This window comes from Neodiprion virginianus, chromosome 3 (assembly GCF_021901495.1).
Source record: "Neodiprion virginianus isolate iyNeoVirg1 chromosome 3, iyNeoVirg1.1, whole genome shotgun sequence".
NCBI lineage: Eukaryota > Metazoa > Arthropoda > Insecta > Hymenoptera > Diprionidae > Neodiprion > Neodiprion virginianus.
This window is the reverse complement of record NC_060879.1, coordinates 37,729,638-37,750,075: the sequence shown is the minus strand read 5'-3', so window position 1 is coordinate 37,750,075 and position 20,438 is coordinate 37,729,638. Positions and strand designations below refer to the sequence as shown.

Sequence of the window (20,438 nt, the reverse complement as noted above, 5' to 3'; positions counted from 1 at the left end):
CAAAATGGGAGCGAAGTAGGAACCAGTTGAGGGCGTCCAGTAACAGGATTTTTAATGGAAACGAACCTTTTGATTGGGTGGATATAATTCTTGAATTCTGCTCATGCACCTGTGCCTCGTCGGGGGAGATTTAGAAAAAGAACAGGCACTCGTATTTCTGGCTTGAACAGAGAAAGAACTTCTCTCTTAAGTATTTGTAAAGATCAGTTTGCATAATTCAGTTTATCACTCACAAAGTTCATTTTCTACACTTCCGTTATCACTTGTAAAATACATCAAAGTCACTATTCAATTGTAAAGCCTGACTCTTTATCCTGCATCATCCTTATACTCTTTTGAATTATCCCGCGTCTGTGGCTGACCGCTCTCTCGGTCCTATCGGTACACAAGATCCCGTACTTATCATACAATGTCAGTTGTCGATTGTTTATACGTGGTTTATACAAAGCGAAACGCTAAAAATCCCGCGAAAATCAAAAATACCAATTCTAAGGAAACCTTTTGTATCTATATCTTTGGTCAACGTATCAGGGGAATGCACGAAGCCGGCAAAACTCCCCCAGGATTGAATTAGAAGCAGAACCATTTTATATCATTTTTTCGATTAATCAATCGAGTACACTGTGCTGGAAATTCGCATCATCCATGCGTGTATTTTGAATGGTTCAGAATATGTAGAAACAAACCGTGGATAACTACTATTATTGACAAATAAACCCAGCAAGTTTTTTTATAGTCAAGAAAATATCTCTTTTCTCATTATAGTTCAGAATCTAATCACATGTCTTGACGCAGCGCTAGGGTTGTGACGTGCTATGGCGCTACTTTGATTATTGATATTCGATAGACACGTAAGCTTGTAAAGGAAAGGGACTTGGAAAATGGGGTTGTTTGATCGGTTGGCCAATATTTTCGGCCTAAGGAAAAAAGAAGTGAACGTATTAGTTGTTGGACTTAATAACAGTGGTAAGTCGACGGTAATAAATCATTTCAAACGCGAGGAAGAGCGGTGTATCGATATTGTCCCTACTGTCGGGTTCAATGTTGAAAAGTTCGCATGTAAGTTACATGTAGAGATAAGTCAAGTCACTCGATGTCACCATAGAAGCTTTTTTTTTAATGATGGTTACCATCACTATATAGACTTCGATCTCACTGCACTTGCGTGTTATTATAGTTCGAGCAATAATGTAATCAAGATCCCTGATGCATTTATCATTACTTATTAATATACGTTTATAAAGCGCGCACAATTTGTAGGTACAATTATAAAGTTGCACATAATTTAAAAATCCAGTTGATTGTTGAAGTTCAAAGAAATATTAAGTATACTAATTCCATTTATCACGAAATCATTTGGAAGAGGTACAAACGTATAATATGATCTATTTTTGAATTACAGCGCGATCTTAGTTGTGTGTTAATCTAGGAACTAGAAATAGTACTAACAATAAAATAATAGCATTAAAACTGTAATCGGTTTTAAAAGGTGATTTCAGTTATTATCATTCGTTCTATATTGCACTACCAAACTTTCTACTTCTATGGCAAGTTTTTGCAATAATCTTTTTCTTTTGTGTAACTTGTTTGCATTTGGGTAAAAATATTTTCTTCGTTATTTGCTTATAGCGCCGAACTCAGAAGCCCAAATTTCTTGTCTTCGTCCCATCAAAATGATTAACTTGTAGTGTATAAGATCGGTTATTTACATCGAATAAACATGCACGTATTGACTACATTATTTAAATAAATATACTTGACCTAATTTTCGGAATTAAGGATATATATATATATATATATATATATATATATATATATATATATATCTAAATAATAAGGATAACATTTCTTGTATTGAAGGAAATTCTTGTTTGCGGTTTGTTTCAGTTAAAAATGTGCATTTTACTGCGTTCGATATGTCCGGTCATGACCGCTACAGATCGTTATGGGAACATTGCTACAAAGATTGTCAAGGCATTATATTTTTAATAGACAGTAGTGACAAGCTGCGATTGGTTGTCGCGAAAGAGGAACTCGACATGCTTCTACAACATCCAGACATAATTGGTAAGTAAAATTAAGCCTTGGTGTATGATGAATAACAAAAATATGAGTATTAATAGGTACAAATACGTAATATTAGCACTGGTGTGATGATGGATCGATTGGTCTTTTTTCAGGACGCAAGATTCCTATACTTTTCTTAGCGAATAAAATGGATTTGCTAGATTCTTTGACCACGGTAAAGTTGGTTGCCGGATTGGGCCTTGAAAGAATTTTGGATAAGCCTTGGCACATTAGAGCGACGAATGCCGTTAACGGAGAAGGTTTACAACCAGCCATTGAATGGCTTACCGATCAAATTAGAGATATTTACATAAACAAGAGATAACGCTTCATATTAGCATGATCTGAAGTCCAAAACACCATTTATTAATATTAGGACAGATTTTCATCACAAATTCGGATTACAGTACGATGGCAAAGCACAGCAAACACTTGAAGCTTCATATATAATACATTTATTTTAGTTATCAAGTTCGTAATCCGGCACTTATAACGTACTTACTAATGAAAGTAAATCGAATATTTACATAAAAAATATGATTTAGGCAGTCTTCGTCGCATTGCATAAAATACATGCATGTCATCGCAGATTGTGCGATGAAATTCATATATACTATATTTTGTCTACAATTGTAAGCTCAAATTTTTGCATACAATAATCGAAATGAGATATTCATAATAATTTATACAATGTACGTGTAATATATTATAGTTATTGTGATTATTGATCCGTCCAAATAGAAGAATGTATAATTATAAATAGCTAGATATTTAATATATTTAATAATATTACGCTAATTTTTGTATTTGTACATACCAAAATTCCATAAGTATAACATAATACATCACACAACGATAAACGTACACGGTATACGTATAAAAAACAATATGAAGTTATTAAATGTGATTATATATTTATGAATTCTATGATGTGTACAATTGTTAATTACATACTGCAGCTTTGGAAGTAAAAAAACTTTTGTTTCTCAGCAAATAATGGTGCATATTTTTACAGAATTTACTACCAAAAATCTTAGCTTCCGTTAACTTGTCGTTTTCAAAAGCAGGCCAATTAATTACACCCACGCGCGCACGACGCGTGGGAGGCTTATCAAGTATGTATTGACGTCACGGCTGCAAAATATAGCGGCAATGATCGTGGAGTACACATGCGAAGTTTTCCACATCGATCACTGTAACTGTAACATCATAAAATTGGGTTCTGAATAACTTTCACGATTATCAAGATATTAAAAATTTTCAAACATGCTACAACGAATAGTAGGTTGATGCGGTCGTTCAAGAACGCATAGAATTAAAAACAAGAACAAAACGACACATTCAGCTCTGCTCGGTCGGTAAACTGTTAACGGTATCTATGTTATTAATCATCCTCTTGCACCAAAACCGAGCAGCCATCTCTGCCTCGCGCTTTGCCTTCTATTCTCTGCGGTAACCGTGGCTACCGTGTATCGACTTATAAGTCTATGGTTGGTATCGACCTGACAGGTGTCGAGCTGACAGGTGGCTAGTTCTCAGAAGACCGTGGTTTTCAGTATTGCTAATAAGATCGCGCGGTGCGTTATACAGGCGAAATAATTACCTCCGTGTACCAACAATTAGTTAAAATGAAAGGAAAATACCTGTTCATATTAGAGATATTGTTTATAGTGGCTGTTACGTATTCCCACTCTTATAATGTCGAAAGGTATCCCCTGCTCATGCCGAATGTCAGGCCCACCACTGTAAGTATGACATACTAATTGGAGTGTACATAATTTCGTGCATCGTGTCACGTAATCGCGCGACGATGTTTATCTGTACCATTCCTTCAAGTGTTTTTTTAACTGGTTTTTTATAATTTAGAATTCCATTTTTTTCCCCCCAATGTTCTAATTAATACTCTACATCTTTTTGAATTCAATTATGTTTTATGGTGAAAATAGTTGTTGACTCTTTACGCAAATCTGACGTATGGTGTATTTTTTTTACCCGGCTTATGATGAATTTTTTTGTTTGTTTTAGCCCGAACTGTATCTCTGCACTCCGATCAAAATAGATTCAACGAAGAATTATTACATTGTTGGATTTGAACCTAATGCTACTATGGCTACTGCACATCATATGTTACTTTACGGATGCTCGCAACCAGGCAGTAGCAAACCTGTCTGGAATTGTGGCGAAATGGCTCATGCCTTGGATACTGGCTCTGAAACTGCAAGCCCATGCAGTGAAGGATCCCAGGTATATGACGAACTTCATCTATCGTAAACTATAATAATTATCTGAGATAGGGAAAAGTGATAGAATTTCAAAGTCATTTGAAGAGTCAAAAAGCTTTTTGAACGAAGGGAAATTTTATTTGTAATACAATTAATTAGCGACACTATAAACATCCAGAGAAGGTCAACATATGGGCTGGAAAGTTAAAGATCTTGGACAAAAACCTAGAAACAATTGCTGTCTATTGAAATTTAAAATTCTTTTTTCATTCTAGATAATTTACGCATGGGCCAGAGATGCCCCAAAGTTGATTCTACCGGACGACGTGGGATTCAAAGTTGGCGGTACTTCTTCAATCAAGTATCTAGTATTGCAAGTACATTATTCACACATTGATGAGTTTAAAGATGGGAGTACCGATGACTCTGGGATATTTTTACACTACACTCTCAAGCCGCACAAGAAATTGGCCGGTGTTTTGCTGTTGGGAACATCTGGGAAAATACCTCCGAAAAGTACAGAGTACATGGAATCGGCATGCACTTTGCAGGAGGACAAAACTATTTATCCAATCGCGTATAGAACTCACACTCATAGTCTGGGTAGAGTAGTCTCGGGTTATGTAATTAAACCTGAAAATGAGTGGTTAGAGTTGGGAAAAAGGGATCCTTTGAGTCCTCAGATGTTTTACCCAGTTCATAAAAAAATACCAATTACACGCGGTGATACATTAGCAGCCAGATGCACGATGGAAAGTAATCGTACTACTTGGACGCATATCGGTGCTACTAACGCGGATGAAATGTGCAATTTTTACCTAATGTACTACGTTAAGGATGACGAGCCTTTAGAAATGAAGTATTGCTTTACCAGCGGCCCACCGACTTACTATTGGCAAAATGCTGGTTTGGTTGGCATCCCTGAACGTGAGGCTTCGACCTTATAATGCCTGACAAAAATTGAAACAGGAGTCAGGTATAATGGAAAACTGGTGTGGTTCCTTAACGCTTAATTATGATATATTATTCATGCATTCTTGGATTTCATTTTCAAGGTATACATAACAGGTACAGGTACTTAATTAATTACGTGAAAGAAATGATAAGAGAAGTCAAGAATTAATATAGAAAATACGACGAAGATGTTTATTTTATGTCTATAAAGCTAGGGCTGCCACAACGGAATTTCATAATGAGACCAATTTTATCGTTAAAGACTCATTAAAGGCTATTTAAGTGCTCCATCGTCGATTTTGCGGCTCCAGGACTTCCGCCGGAAATGGTGGTGGTTTTAGCTTTGCGTAAAGATGACGTCCAAAAAATATTTACAATTGCGTACGAATTAACGGCTATTTAAAGACTCTCGATTGGTCCAACAACCATTCGAATCGAGTTGGAAGATCGAAATTGACCGGAGATCACTCTGTGACTTAGCGGCCCTCGCGGTGTGTGAATTCTCATTTCAGCTCTGCACCGCAGCTATTCGTGAGATATTTATTTGGAAACGGAGTAACTAGTTCAATCTGTAAGCTTTTCTAGCAAGTTTCCACTCTGGATATTATTTCTACAATTGATTGTGTCATAGGGAAGTATTCGCATTATTTATCACACGTATTTCAACACACGATAAAATGATATGTTCGAAAATTTTACGTCTGGTCGATTTCGATGTTTCTACTCCATTCTACGATCGGGTCTGGCAGTTTTCGGTACAAAGGGGTGGTTTTTATGAAACAAGGGTGGAGCCGTCAAATCGCACTTCATGTATCAGAAAAGCCTGTAAGTTGGAAAGTCATTTTGAGGTATTTACCAATAAACTTCAGTTTCCGAGACAAACAACCGAAACATTCTTCATCAGGGGTAGATTTTTGGGATAAGGGTTGGACCGATTCGAAAGGCTGTTGCACTAATCGAGAGCCTTTAAATAGCCGTTAGTTCCTACGCAATCTTAAAAATTTTTTGGACTTCGGTGGAAGTTCTGGAGCCGCAAAATCGACGATGGAGTACTTAAATAGCCTTTAAAAAGCCTCTAAAGATAAAATTGGTCTCTTTATGAAATTCTGTTGTGGCGGTCCTAGCTTTATAGACATGTTTATTTTTTGCAGAATTGATATATATTGCACTTCAAGAAACAGAACTGCAAAATTTACGTGAACAACCCGGCACTATGTTGTAAGCTAGAATACTGCTTGAGCAGATTACATTTATTCTACCTATTGTCATACTTGTACTTAATTCGTTGACAATTTAGTCAAATGATTTCACTGTTTCATGTTGGATTTAGTCGAAATATCATTTCCATTAGACAATTGGTGAAGAAAATATTTCTGATGAAGTGATTAGTACGAGTGCTGTATGCGTTGTAACGCTAATTTCCGTTGCTCTCAAATGAGGACTTACCGTTGGAACTTTGGCGCGATTCTCCAATTATTTTTAACTAACTAAATTGTAACAAAATGATATACGTTGAGCACCAGACGCTTGAGCATCAATTTTCAAACAACAATACGAAACGATACGATAAATTACTAGAGCACCCGTTGTACGGCTGGCTAGGCCTAGGTACTCACACGAACTGGTAGAGTGGTGGTATCCGAGACAGCTAACGATAATTAAAGAATTAAAGAAATGAATAAACTCAAGTCAAGGAAAATTAACAGGTCAATCAGTCGTATATTGTCGATTAGGTTTACACCTTTTAGTCAGTCAAGTTAGATTACAAAAGGAAGCAATAGTTGATAAATCAGACTATAATAGTTCACAGAAATGTCGATAGAATAGAGCCAAACGATAGCTTTGAACGAGACGATACTTAACAGAGAGAACTGAGCGTAGGTCGGGGGAAGCTATATAACGCAAAAATTTACTTAAGACTACATGTCACTGGGCGAAGTGATTTTAACCAACTTCCAAAGAATGACACTACGCGAATTATTATTTTGTTAATTTAAAGCAAGAGTGAGAACTTTGTTGTAAATCGATAGATAACAAAGTGACGCCAGCTCGGAAGATAATAACAAAGGAATAAGACAGGCTTTACTATAGATTTTAACTAATAAGAAAAATTGACATCAATTAATATTTACGAAATCGGTAGCTCAGACGAGAAAATAGGAATTACTGTAAAGTGCGAGAGACAATTTACGAGAGGGTTATCCATAAACGATGGAATTAATGATTTAGAACAGTTCGAAATTTGAGAAGCTTCACAGAGAAATCTTAAAATATAATTTGCTAGAGAATATAAAATTATGAGAGAGTGACAAATTTAGAGAAAGGTTTGCAAGATAAAGAAATACACTAAATACACCTTATTATGATAAAATCAGTGATAATACGCATAACTTGAATTAACCAAGAAATACGGTATTGCAGAGAAATACAAATAAAAGGATAGCAGGAAAAAACAATACAGAGCTGTCAATAGGCGATAGAAAAAGTACGGTAGTATTTAGCGGCTTAATCTACGCTCGGATGTTCTCCAAGGAGCTCGATTTACAATACAACAGACGCAATAGCAAATAAAATGTAACAGGCGATATAAGAAATAAAATATAACGAGCACTACAAGCACGGAAAATTAAGATGAAAGCAAGGTAAAGATAGCTCAAGATACGGTAGAAATTACAGAATCAGACTAATAGAAATTTACAGATAATCAGAGAAATTCACAAATACGAAAGAAATACTTATACGGTAGTTACGAAGTCGCTCAAAGATACGGAATTAATTAATTGGTGAAACCATGCAGCCACATGCCGGCATAACATAACTCAAAGCCGTGGATCATGATTTTCACAGAAACTGACATCACACGATGCAACCAAGAAAAGATAATTAAGATACAAGAAGATAGGAAATATGAACAACTTCGTAACGATACAATGAAAAGGTATAAGTCTTACCTTAGCCGGTGACTCGGGCACGCAGATACTGAGTTTACTTTAAATTAACTCATCGGCAAAAAAAAGGTAAGAAGGTAATTAAAGGGTAGGAACAAAGTAGCGATAGAACGGATGATAGCGATAGCGGTAAAAGAAAAAGGAAATGTAACTGCAGGAACGCGTTTTTCGGAGGTTTCCTTCAGTTTTGTACCCTTGTGACGGGCGGTTCTAAAATTGCACGTTACAGCGTGTGAAACCAAAAGTAATAAGGAAGTTTGATTACCTACTGTATTTCTAATTTATTTTTTAATCTTTAGCTTAGTGGAAACTGATCTGTTGTTTTTAAACTTTACATACTGTATATGCTGTAAGTTTTTAACCGACATGGTATATTAATTCATATGTTGAGTAAAATGTCAGTTCCTTTAGCAATATTTCGTTTTGTTTATTTTTAATAATTGATGTACATCTGCAAGGAATCTCTTTCAGATACAAAGACTCAATAGATGTGTGATCTATTTACCGGTCTACTAATCAGTAACTAGAAGAGACAATTGGTTCTAAAAATTAATCGTCTCAAATAAGTGTCGTTATGTAGAAGCTCCAAATTTGTTTCGTGTGCTTTACATGTAAATACACCATTTTTCGAACTCTATACTTTTATATTATTTTCCAAGACGTCACAACTTTTGTTTATTCACAGATCGTTTATGCGAATACGGCGATAACACGATTATGATTTAAGCAAGTACTATTAATTTATACTACTGAAACTACGATAATCATAGACACTTTCAATTTGCTAAAAAAAGTGTGCTAAGTTACATAAGGAACTTATCGCTTTATTATACGTAAATAGCCAGAATATATTTATGAATGTATTACCTTGAATTACATGTGTATTGGAGTTAAAAAAAAGATTGGAAATAAGTATAGAACTTTACGTGCATATGTGACTTGACGAAAGCTCACTATTGACCATGTGGTGACCGCGTGCTTTTAATTGATAGAATTTAAAAGTTTAAGTTTTATATATTTTCTATAGACAATTGTTGAAGAATTATATAAATTTTATTGATTCCTGCCGCTCTGTAAAGAATATTTTGGTGCTACAAAATGTACTATAATCATATCAGATTTTCATAAAAATAACAGATGTTCAAATGCAAACACGGAGTAACACACATATTTATTATATAAATACTTATATATACTATAAGGCAGCGAAGTGAGAAAGTGTACTATGGATTTTCAACCTCATATTCTTCATCAAACGACGATTCCAAGTATAAAAACGTACAAATCGATCATACTTACAAATTTACATAGTCGTATTATCCATGTATGTATCTATACATACAATATACCTGTACATCATAAGCGTAAAATTCATTTCTACGTCAATAAGGGCATGTACTATCCTATACAGGATGTCACAAATTCAATATCCTCATCACTTATTATACGATAATTATGTACCAATAGTTTGTACATTCCACATTCGAAAGACCAAAATTGATCGTAGGGGTAAATGAAACATCACATGGGACCCAATGTATCAGCTTGTTTAGGTAATAGACTACCGAAAGTGGAATAATTAGTATATTGTTTTAAGTTACTTATACGAATACGAAGGCACAAACAATTTTGTGCAAGCCATTAGGGCCCTAATTTATTAATTTCGGTTCTTACAGAGTAAAGAATACTGTGAAATACAAAGTTTATAATTAAATTCATGAAGTAGCACGTTATATGCAAGATACTTTGGATCCCAATAGGGAGATACTTAACTGCTCCACGTCTCGAAGTACTTACCTGTTCAGTACTTATTATATATCTCTATTCATGTTTCAAATGGTTCACATAAGCAAAAAGAATAGATAAAAATTGTATATTATACACATAAATATATATATATATATATATATTGTATGTATATATACATGTATATATATGTACATACAAATTATAATTTCAATAAAGTACTTATATCGGAATTACAAATGTTCTAATCCAATTTGTACGCTTTGTACAAACCCCATTGACTGGCCTGCGAAGTCTGTAGAAACGACTGATCTGGAATAATTTGTTTGCAGAAATGAGCATCTGCAGAAACAACCTTTTGGAGGAACAAACTCTGTAGAACAGTACCCCGCTCGTACGTTTTGCACGTATTCAAATAACATTATCTTCGTCGATGCGACTGGTCGTGAGATGTAGTTAGATTAACATTGCTCATGGCGTACTCGATTCCGTTGGCAAAATTACGTCGGAATAGTGCATCAAATAATTTCGTTCAGCACTTTTCAAAGTCGTCAAAAATGCAAAGGTCTTACTGTTCTTTGGGCAAAAAATTTCAGGTCTTTGATTTGATTCGTATGACACTTTCCTGACTAACGGAACCCTCAGAAAGACAAAAAAAGGTGCGAAAAGAGCGTGGGATCATCAGCAGAAAAATTACGTAGGAAATCATTTGTTTTTGGGCTGTAACTTTTGATCCGTTTCCCGCAGCGCATTGGAACTACTACGCCCAATCGATTTTTCTCTCTCAATTACGTCGACCTAGTGCATCAGAGAATCAATCAAACTTTTTCTTCAAAACAGCCAAATTTCAATTGAAAAAAATTTGAAGCGATTTTCATAGCTTGGAAACTTTTCCTCTCAGAATCCTTTTCCAGGTCTTTTACTCTATACTAGTTGGACTCTCAGAAATGCGAAAGACATTGAAAACAGCGTGTGACCAACAGTAGAGGATTTCCGAAGGAAATCTTTCGCTTTCCGAATGTAACTGTTGATCCGTTTGTTCGTGTTCCCTAGGACGAATGTCCTAAGGGCCTATTATTTCTTCTATGCTATGCTATTTAACAACAAATAAGTAATTTATTCAAAAACGTAATTAACAGTACAGGTTTTTAGTCATAATACCGAATATTAGAGTAGGTTTCAATTGATTATACCTGGTAATTACAACAGACTGAAGTGCGATGAGCAATTTATTGAAAAAGCAATTAACCACAAGAAATATATAACTTAAACCTAACGGTATCGTTAACCTTTATGTTATGGCATAAGGATCATGGCAATAAAGTATTTCCGGTTTTAACAATAAACCATAAAGCAATAAAAGTGACTTACGGTCTCCTTTGAACGCGCTGTCCAGCAATGTCTGCACTCACATTTGGCGAGTACCTGCATGTTGTAAATGCATACAAAGCCAGCGTTCCGTGGTACCCTTCGACGGCTGTATTATTACTAGAAAGCATGGTTACTGTCTATCAGCGGCAGAACAAAGCATGGCGGTCATTATCTTGCAGAATGTAGTGCGAATATCTGTCCAATAAAGCAGAATCGGACCGACCTGGCCTAAGTCTTTCATCCCTTTCAGGTATGTGTAAATTCCCGTTTGTCGACCCAGCGTTTTCTTTGAAAATTACCTGTAGCTACACAATAAAACTATATGAAAACAAAACATTCGGGCATGCAGGGCCGAACACCGTTAGTCATAGCGTATTTTAAACTGCGCGCTATCGATTCATCGAAAAAATCCAAAGGGGTTGCTGCTGCCTTGCTGTTTTGCGATTTTTAGAGCTCGGAAACTTTTCGTCTCAAAATCGTTTTGCAGGTCTTTTTTTCCACTGATTGGACTCTTAGGAATGCGGTAAAAACGTCAAAAACAGCGTATGATCAACAGCAGAGGAATCACGAAGGAAATCATTTGTTTTTCGACTGTAACTCTTGATTCGTTGCCGGCAGCATATTCGGACTCCATTCTATAGAGCTTGTCTATAATATCTATGAATTGCTGTCCGAGATATGAGAAAATAATTTCATTCATTCTCATTATTCTATAATCGTAATACATGTAATTCATTCAAATTAATCAATCATTGATTTTATTTTTGTTATTGTTAATCGTCCAAAAGAAAGGCCCTGGACACACCGCAGCATTTTCAGTATGGGCTATGCGGTAATAAATGTATGAAGAGGCATCTTAAATATGCACGAGTTCACGATTCTGGAATAATGAAAATGAACGATACTATTCTCTTACTTCGAAAAACTGCTACCGTTTTATTTCATTTCCTTCTTGCTTCTCCATTTTTTCCGTTTGTTCACACACTGAGACAATTTTTTAGTTCCGGTTACCGCTCAGTCCGTAACTATTTTTATTCTTTACCACAATCGAAAAATATAATTCTAGGTACAAAATGAACATTAAATTTGTAGCTGTTACCAGAAAGTCTGGTATCCGTTACTATTCTTTCTCATTACGATCACTTTTACTATATTTTCTTGCAAGCGTTGCGAAAATTTATTTTAACTAAAAAAGTAGAGTAAACCTCAGAAACTGATTTTGCGTTGCAAATACCAAAAAAGGATCGACAATAGCGCAAAATGGTTACGTGTACGTCGTTTTTCGTAATTCCAACAATATTCAAAGAGTTCATTTAACGATACCTATTTTACTGAATTTTTCTAGTTACTCTAACAAATGAAATTTTTCTCAGTGCACTTCCAATTAACAATCCTCGATTTCTCAATTATTAGATAAAAACGCAACTGACAAACACCCACTCAATTACGTAGTTCATACTTGCGGCATTTTGCCGGTGCGTTGGTAGTCATTTTCATGGGCGTCTTTTTGCTGCCGACGCGACGGCGTGGCACTGCCGCGTTAATTTGTCATCGCGTTAATTTGACGCCCGTAAAAATTCAGCTTAAGGCTAGCATCAGTGCCTTAGAGCATGTTTTAGCAGCCTTTGCATGTATGTATACCATCAGTAAACGTCACGAGTGGTGACGAGATATTCGTATTGAAAAAAAAATATGACTCTGATTCAGATTCTGAACAGGCATTTGATTTCCAAAATGACATATGTTGCGTTCTATTTTTCTTTACCAATGTGTTCAATCTGGGGTCCATAAGAACATTGATGAAATAACGGGGTCTCGCATATCATAATTTCGAACGTCGCGGGTTCTATGGTCACTCAGTCTCCCCCCACTCTGCATCATACTGACTGCATGTTGGCAGTAGATTTTAGTGTGTCGCGACGACGCTAGGGGGACAACGAACAAAACGAACGCGACGAATGCGAATCGGTCAGTCTCTGTACAGTCTAACATGGAGTACGAGCAAAACTCGAACGTGTGTAGCTTCAGTGAACTAATTATGTCGGATACACGGCGTCGTAGAAAGTCTAATACTTCTGGAGGATCTGAAGATCTTTCGGATTCGTACGAGGAGTTACATGTAACTAAGGAAACCCAGGTTAGTTTCATTTGACAACTATTGTTTCAACATCTATATTTCTAAACGTAAACGGGCGTTGTATTTACGGTCTGACTTGACTGTTTGTCGATGAAGGTTGATCGCACCGGAGAAATGAGGTCGAAAGTTCAAAGATTTCTCGTTATAATTTGCGTGTATCACCCCAGGTTCTGATAAAGTTCGATTCAGTAATGTTGCATCCAATTATACGGCAAAAAAATTTGCCGCAACGTTTTCGCAGGTTATGCCCTTCGTATGTCACTTATATTTAGCCTGAATTCTCTGCTGTTTAGAATCATCTTGATATCCGTGCCAATAGATATAGACACTGTACACTTACGCATCGTGTACTTACAGATTAGTATCTCAGATTTTCTGCCGTCGAATCAATTGTAAAAAATGTAAACTTTCGTTCTTACCATATATTACTGTATGCCGAAAAATAAACACGTTCGTTCGACAACGCGGAAATTGATATCTTTATGTGATGGCAACTTTTTCCACTGTTTGTATTTAGTTTTCTCCGTTTTTATCTGCTAGGACAATACATCCACTGGCAATCGTCATATCAACTAGGAAAAATGTATAAAAATGATTGCCATCTGTTGCTAAATGCGAGTTATATATTTGAATGAATATTTTTAAATTAATTTCAATCATTGTTTCAAGTTATTAATTTAAACAATTTTCATATCCTCAATTAATGCTTGTAAGACGCTGACGACGTATTGATAATCGTCACTATGGTCACACGTCGTAAAGCGTGAGTTTGTACTGGAAACAGATTGGTAGCTTATTTCTTATTGCATAGTTACATTGGCCTTCTTATTTTTCTGTAAATGAAAACTGGAGCTGGATGGTAGGCTGCCTTTCACCCAGATACATAACTGTACCTCACTTATGGCTTGATGTTACAGTAATTGCTCTATATGTTAGATTAGGTCATTCATTTGTAGGGCCTATTTTGGTTTTCAATTAATTTTGAGCTTCTATGGGACAAAAAAATTCTTTTTTCGACTAAAAATTTTTTTTCATCCAATAGAGTAACGAAGTTACAGAGGGTGAGGAGCATCGTGACTCGGAATATGAGACAGGCGAAAGCAGGTCTGAGGCAGACTCGCAGGATGGCGGTTTACGGGAGAGTGGAGATGGACAGGAGGAGGATAAGCCGCAGCGAAAACTGGATGACGATGAAGACAGACGTAATCCTCAGTACATCCCTAAGCGAGGTACGTTTTATGAACACGATGACAGAACAACGGAGGAGGTAGCCGAAGAAAAAGTAGAAAATCCCAACGAAAGAGAGGCGAAAGAAAAGAAAGTCTGGAAAGACAAGGAGGATCGATGGGATCATGATAGGTATAATGACGATGAACAAGCACCCAAGAGCCATGATGAACTAGTAGCCGTCTACGGCTATGACATCCGAAACGAAGAAGGCCCGCCTAGAGCTCGACGGAGGAGAAGATATGGGTAAATGGACATCAATTACCATTTCACTATAAAGTCTTAGAAACTTGTTATTCAGCAAGATATTATCAGCATTGCCAGCTAAAACATTTAAAGAATTAAAAAAACTACAATAAAAAATATTGATTGCATAGCAAACAAAAGTCTGATCACTGTCTACAAGAACAAAATTTTTTCACCATGCTTACTCTTAATTCATCAGTATCAAGTTTGTGTAAAGGTTTCTGGTACTCTGCTAACTTATCCTTATTCCAATAATAGTCGCGGTCCAAATAAGTACACGCGAAACTGGGAGGATGAAGATGCATATGGTAAGCCAGGTGGTCCTCCTTCAGTTGGCCGAGGTGGTGTTAGAAAAACAAACCGAAGTGGAGAAGAGTTTCCTGCATTAAGTGGTGGCAATAATAAGGTGAGAATTTCTATTTTGATCATATTGTTTTGAATTAATTACGCAATAGGTGACTGTACCAGCTGGCTACTTATTGTTAGTATCAGTCGATGTTTAAATACTCGATTAGTTCCACGTTGAATTAGAACAATTTGAGATGTATCTTTTTACAGTTCAACAAAGCAAGTGTATGTAGTCTCTAACGAAGGTGTGTTTTTTTCACAGGACGACAGGTCAACCACACCAGAAGAACCAGTTATATCTTCGGCGTGGTATAGCAACAAAAACAAATCTCAACCCAAAGCAGGAAACTTCCCACCTCTCCAAGCACAGCATGAGTCTCTAAACTCGAAGACTAGTCCTACAAATCATTCTGGGATGTAAGTATGAGAAAAAAAAAAGTAAAAATACAATGCCACTAGCAAACTATTTTACAAAAGGGTTTACCCAACATACTCATCAATTCAACATCAATGTTTTATTATAGAAACGAAATGCGAACCCTTAATGAGCCAACAAATCCAGCTTGGAAGAAGGAAGTGAAACAGAATTCGCATAGTCAAAGTTCTAATGGAAGCGGTGGTGGTGGTGATGCAGACAAATTAATGAATCACAAATCCTCGCCTCGTGATTCGAACAAAAGGCAGGTCCAGGAGAGTGTGAGTTTGGCAGCCAGTAGAGCTAGAGGTCGAGGATTCAAAGCGAGTGGTAACACTAACAATGCAGGATCCAACAGATTGGATTATAAAGCTAAAGGTCGTGGATCTGGCTCAGTTCCACTTGATAATAGGCGAAATAATTCAGACAATAATCACATCGACGATCATCATATAATTACCGATATGAAACAGATGAATGTCAATGACGGAGGATCTTTTCAACAGAATAGCAGACAGAACAGTAAGTTTTTATGCTTGTCTGACAATATGATCAACGAGCATCTTGACTTGCAAAGCTTTTCTAACAGCTTATTTTTTATCTTTACAGAAAATTTGTATGTCCAATCTCCAGGCCAAGTTCGACCTGGTACGATTCCTCCGCGCATGCAACAACAGCACCAGCAACCACAGCAACAGCAGCAGCCAGCACAGCAGCAATCAGCTCGCCAACAGCAGCATGACGCAGCTGGTAACAGACCTAAACGGTATTCAAGCTTACGCCAGCGCCCACCAGTTCCAGAGGGTCCTGGACAGCAAGGCTACCAGCCTCAGCATGGTCAACATGGCTATTACCCACAAGGTATTTAATCAGTCGAAATCATTCGCTTTATTGTGATCTTATAACATAACCTCATCTAAATATTTCCTGATCGATGCAACGATTATTTGACACGACCATGCTGCACTTTTTTTCGAATATGTCAACGTGACGTGTATGCTGTAGGCTAATTGTATATTTTACCGAAATTTATTAACTTTTACTTTTAGTATTAACATTTGTATTCACATGTTCTTAGCTGGAAATTCAAGAGGCGTTCTAGATTCCCAAGGTAAATTTGTCAAAAAAGATTCAGTAGTATCGTGTGCGCGATTTGACTATTTCTCTAGTTTGATGCTGTTCATTGATTTGCAGATCATCTGACAATTACATGTTGAGAATGCACTTTTAATTAGTTTGCAACATCATTGTACTAGCTTTGCTGACTTCAATGTTATTTTACAAAGTGAATGACAGATCAAGTTTCAGCGTACTACTTTCAGTTATAATCTTCTCTATGACTTGTGCTTTGTGGCTTTTATCCACACAAGCATGGGAAGTATACCTCATCTTTGCATTGTTACTTGAAAATAAGGATTGTGATCGCTAATCATAATTCACAGTGCAAGTCTTGAGATTTCCTATGCACTTTGGGATATATGCTTTCTTTTTCGTAATTAAAAAATGCTTTTTCCATTAGGCTTCTGCTTTATTCGTGTAAAATATTTTATGTATGAAATGTGTGAAAAAGCATGTGTTGGCGAGTTTCATGAGTTATCTAATCTGAGGAAACTTTGGATCAGATGATGAAACATCAGCTGCCTACTTTTCAATCACTAAATAAATATGAACAGTTACTTACAAAAGTTTTTTCTATGATTTTAGGATACCCTGCGGGTCACTTTGATCAGGCTCCACCAGTAGCACCGCCGGCAGCTCCTCTAGCTGGACAACCGGTCCTTCCCTTGCCTCCAGGTGGTCAACCAACAAGTTTTGCTCCACCTCCATTTTTGGTACCTTCACCTCAGTTCTTACCACCTCAGGGTGCACCGCCAAGCATGATTAATTACGTACAGGGACCGAACGGGCCTGCCTTTCAACCTAACTTCCAGGGTTATCAAGGCTTCAGTCCGTCTGTTCAGGTTGGTTGATAAATGCTAGTTTTATTAGTAGCTAATTTCTGAAATGTCCTGCAATGAGCAACGAAATTTTAGAAATTAACTTATCTTCTAGTACCCTAATTACGACAGAGTAATAACGAAAACCAATATCTTTGTTTTCAGCCACAAGGGCCGCCGCCGCCCCAAGAACTGTTTCAGCCACAGGGTTGTACCTATTACAGCCCGGCTCAACAACAACAACATGCAGTTCCTATGAGACGACCAAAGGCTGCAATTCCTATTCTTCCGCCACCTGACAATCAGCAACATATGACTAGTCGAGGTAGAGGTAGAACAATACAGCAACAAATCATTTCCGTTCCAGTTGGCGGCGTGCAAAGAACAAATACGGAAAGTAAGAATAACATGGTGGAAGGCGATGGGAAATTCGTACAGGCACAATTTGCTGGAGTTCAGATAGAAAAGCAGGTACCAACCGATCAGTTTGCGGTTAATGAGACCACGGAAGTAAGAGAAAATTCCATCGACAATGAAGACAAGGATGTCATATCCAATTCTGAAATCACCAATATCTCGGAAACTTCAAAAGAGTTGAAGGTCAGCTTAGATGTGGTCGTAATGACAGAGCAACGGCAAGACAATGAACAAGAGAAGGAGCAGCTACAACAACAAGAGCAACATGTTTTGGAAAGTGATGATGTCATAACTACCAAAACCGCTGAACAAGTGATAATTAATACTACAGAGCCTGAATTGCCGAAAATAGAAAATAAGGTAATGGAAAGTCCCGCGGTTGAGGAAGCTGCTGCCTAGTTATTTACACTTAGCTTTTTTTAATCACTTATCATATTCAATTGACCATAACAGTGAGTTAATATGATGTGAATACGTTGATGAAACTGTCATCATCATTGAATGTCACGTAAATATAACTAACGAGTGATGATCATCAGAAAAAGTGAAAATATCTTGGAGAATTTCAAAATTGCGATAAAGCGAATAATGTCGCGGCAATCGCTAATTTATCGTGCATCAGCCATCGACTACTGTACATGTTATGTTATGTTTATTACTAACTTGGGGTGGTATCCGTATTTCACCAGTTTAGTTCGTCGCTTGCAAAATAAAAGGATAATTTCGTATTATCTGCATTTTGACTAATTATCTGGCGTTATTATCTGCCAGTTTCAATTTGAATTTTAAATTCACATTGTGCATAATTAATTGCACTGTAAAAGTCTCATGGGATGAAATTCTTTTTCGACAAAGTTATAACTTTAACTTTATCTCTCTGGCCGGGCCAGTGTTAAATCAGCACGTTTTTATTTTGTTAGCGACTCTCTCCTTTGTTTTGGCACAAGATTTTTCTAGGTCTTCCACCTGCTTCAGATCGATTTTCCCATTTCCTCAATTCAGTCAAATAAAAACATATTTAAGATTGATTTTTATTCATATGCAAATGTTTAAAGTTTATAAAATCAACAATATAAGGTATACTAACTTCTTGAATTTTCTTGAATTCATAAGCTGATATATCTTTTTTTAAAAGTCAAAGATATCATTTAAAACGAACAGGCTTGTTTGATATAAACTTTGATTGTGACTCGTTCTAGCCATTTGCCGTGCTTATCTAACCGTTGAGTAGCCATTGATATAACATACGATTATTAATTAAACAGAAAAGGTAAAATCAGAAAAAAGGAGATAGATAAATTATGATAAATAGAATCATAAATTAATAGATATCACATACAAATGTAACGTTTGTATTGTAATTATTCAGTCTGTATAAGCAGTTAGTATAAGCGACTAAAAAAGAGATGATTGCGAAATTGTAAAATAGTCCAAGCAGTTTTGGACACTTAAAGTGTGTAATAAAAACGTTTCATTTCACTTAAACTGACTTTTGTTTAAAACGTCTTTGTAGAAGAATTATGCCGCATAAATGTAAAAATATTACTTTTCTATAATCATGTAGAAACATATAAATGTTTTATTAACACGAGGTTCGTGTTTCAGTTTTAATAATGAATGCATGTAAACTCTTGGCGAATTGATTGATGTAGTTATGATAGTCGTATGGTTATAAGATTTACCTATTTTTATTTCCTAATGTTATCGGAAATTGAATTGCAGGATAAATTGCGATCGATTTATATTTAGTAATTTTTAGTACCTACGTGAAAAAGTAGCGCAATAATCTTACCTTGTTCCTCAATTGGCAGAGTTGAAAAAAACCAAAAATGAGCAAATTGAATGAAAAAATAATTTCCAATTTGGAAGAAACTAAAATATAACATCAAATTGACGCAGTGAAATCTTGTTATTAGTAGTAATTGTAGTAAGTTAGATTTATGCAAAGAGCTATAATACATTCATCATGCCAACAAGTGTTTTTCCCAAACGCAATAATTTTCATACCTTCAAATGCGAATGACAGAATCATAACTAGCATGTGTTCTGTAAAAAAATATCAGTTTTCAAGATAACACAGCAAGTAAGATCGGAATTCTACGTTTGTGAAGTTAGATGGTTGAATGTGAATTTATGCCTTGAGACACTAGGATATTTGTATGTATCAAGGAAATAATAACGTAACTCGCCTGTCATGAAAAAATACAACCCTTTTGGGTAAACAAGCAAATGATTGCTCCACGGTAATAAAACATCCTTACAATTATCAATCGTTGACAACAATTATATCTGACTATATATTTCTACAATCTGTAAAAAAATGATGAGCTTTGTGAATGTACATAATTTAAAGCCGGATTTGGGTCAAAGTGTTTGGTTATAGAATATTTTTAAATATTAATT

The 20,438-nt window shown here is 36.2% G+C and overlaps 3 protein-coding genes across 5 annotated transcripts; all 3 read left to right on the top strand.

The window, feature by feature from the left end:
* The first annotated feature begins 816 nt into the window (after positions 1 to 816).
* LOC124301323 (ADP-ribosylation factor-like protein 6) lies at positions 817 to 3,027 on the top strand. 2 transcript variants are annotated; one of them, XM_046756217.1, is made up of 3 exons: positions 817 to 966; positions 1,888 to 2,067; positions 2,181 to 3,027. In XM_046756217.1, the coding sequence occupies exons 1-3, from the start codon at positions 882 to 884 to the stop codon at positions 2,390 to 2,392; spliced, it is 477 nt and encodes a 158-aa protein (XP_046612173.1). In that variant the 5' UTR covers positions 817 to 881; the 3' UTR covers positions 2,393 to 3,027. The 2 variants fall into 2 exon arrangements, with proteins under 2 accessions (XP_046612173.1, XP_046612172.1); XM_046756216.1 differs by having other exon boundaries at positions 835 to 1,059.
* Positions 3,028 to 3,568: 541 nt separating this feature from the next.
* Positions 3,569 to 5,426, top strand: LOC124301320 (peptidylglycine alpha-hydroxylating monooxygenase). The gene is made up of 3 exons (XM_046756212.1): positions 3,569 to 3,812; positions 4,093 to 4,311; positions 4,565 to 5,426. Exons 1-3 carry the CDS (start codon positions 3,696 to 3,698, stop codon positions 5,234 to 5,236), a joined length of 1,008 nt encoding a protein of 335 aa, XP_046612168.1. The 5' UTR covers positions 3,569 to 3,695; the 3' UTR covers positions 5,237 to 5,426.
* A 7,856-nt stretch (positions 5,427 to 13,282) lies between these two features.
* LOC124301317 (protein CASC3) lies at positions 13,283 to 19,514 on the top strand. Of its 2 annotated transcripts, XM_046756209.1 has the most exons (9): positions 13,283 to 13,445; positions 14,488 to 14,918; positions 15,177 to 15,324; positions 15,529 to 15,683; positions 15,791 to 16,203; positions 16,291 to 16,542; positions 16,760 to 16,792; positions 17,386 to 17,642; positions 17,784 to 19,514. In XM_046756209.1, the coding sequence occupies exons 1-9, from the start codon at positions 13,299 to 13,301 to the stop codon at positions 18,432 to 18,434; spliced, it is 2,487 nt and encodes an 828-aa protein (XP_046612165.1). In that variant the 5' UTR covers positions 13,283 to 13,298; the 3' UTR covers positions 18,435 to 19,514. The 2 variants fall into 2 exon arrangements, with proteins under 2 accessions (XP_046612165.1, XP_046612166.1); XM_046756210.1 differs by lacking the exon at positions 16,760 to 16,792.
* Positions 19,515 to 20,438: the final 924 nt, after the last annotated feature.

Coding starts and splice junctions, on each gene's coding strand:
- LOC124301323 (XM_046756216.1), top strand. CDS start 882: ATGGGGTTGTTTGATCGGTTGGCCAATATTTTCGGCCTAAGGAAAAAA. Junction 1,060..1,887: donor CAATGTTGAAAAGTTCGCAT/GTAAGTTACATG, acceptor GGTTTGTTTCAG/TTAAAAATGTGCATTTTACT. Junction 2,068..2,180: donor ACAACATCCAGACATAATTG/GTAAGTAAAATT, acceptor GTCTTTTTTCAG/GACGCAAGATTCCTATACTT.
- LOC124301317 (XM_046756209.1), top strand. CDS start 13,299: ATGGAGTACGAGCAAAACTCGAACGTGTGTAGCTTCAGTGAACTAATT. Junction 16,543..16,759: donor ACATGGCTATTACCCACAAG/GTATTTAATCAG, acceptor ACATGTTCTTAG/CTGGAAATTCAAGAGGCGTT. Junction 16,793..17,385: donor AGGCGTTCTAGATTCCCAAG/GTAAATTTGTCA, acceptor CTATGATTTTAG/GATACCCTGCGGGTCACTTT.
- LOC124301320 (XM_046756212.1), top strand. CDS start 3,696: ATGAAAGGAAAATACCTGTTCATATTAGAGATATTGTTTATAGTGGCT. Junction 3,813..4,092: donor CGAATGTCAGGCCCACCACT/GTAAGTATGACA, acceptor TGTTTGTTTTAG/CCCGAACTGTATCTCTGCAC. Junction 4,312..4,564: donor CATGCAGTGAAGGATCCCAG/GTATATGACGAA, acceptor TTTTCATTCTAG/ATAATTTACGCATGGGCCAG.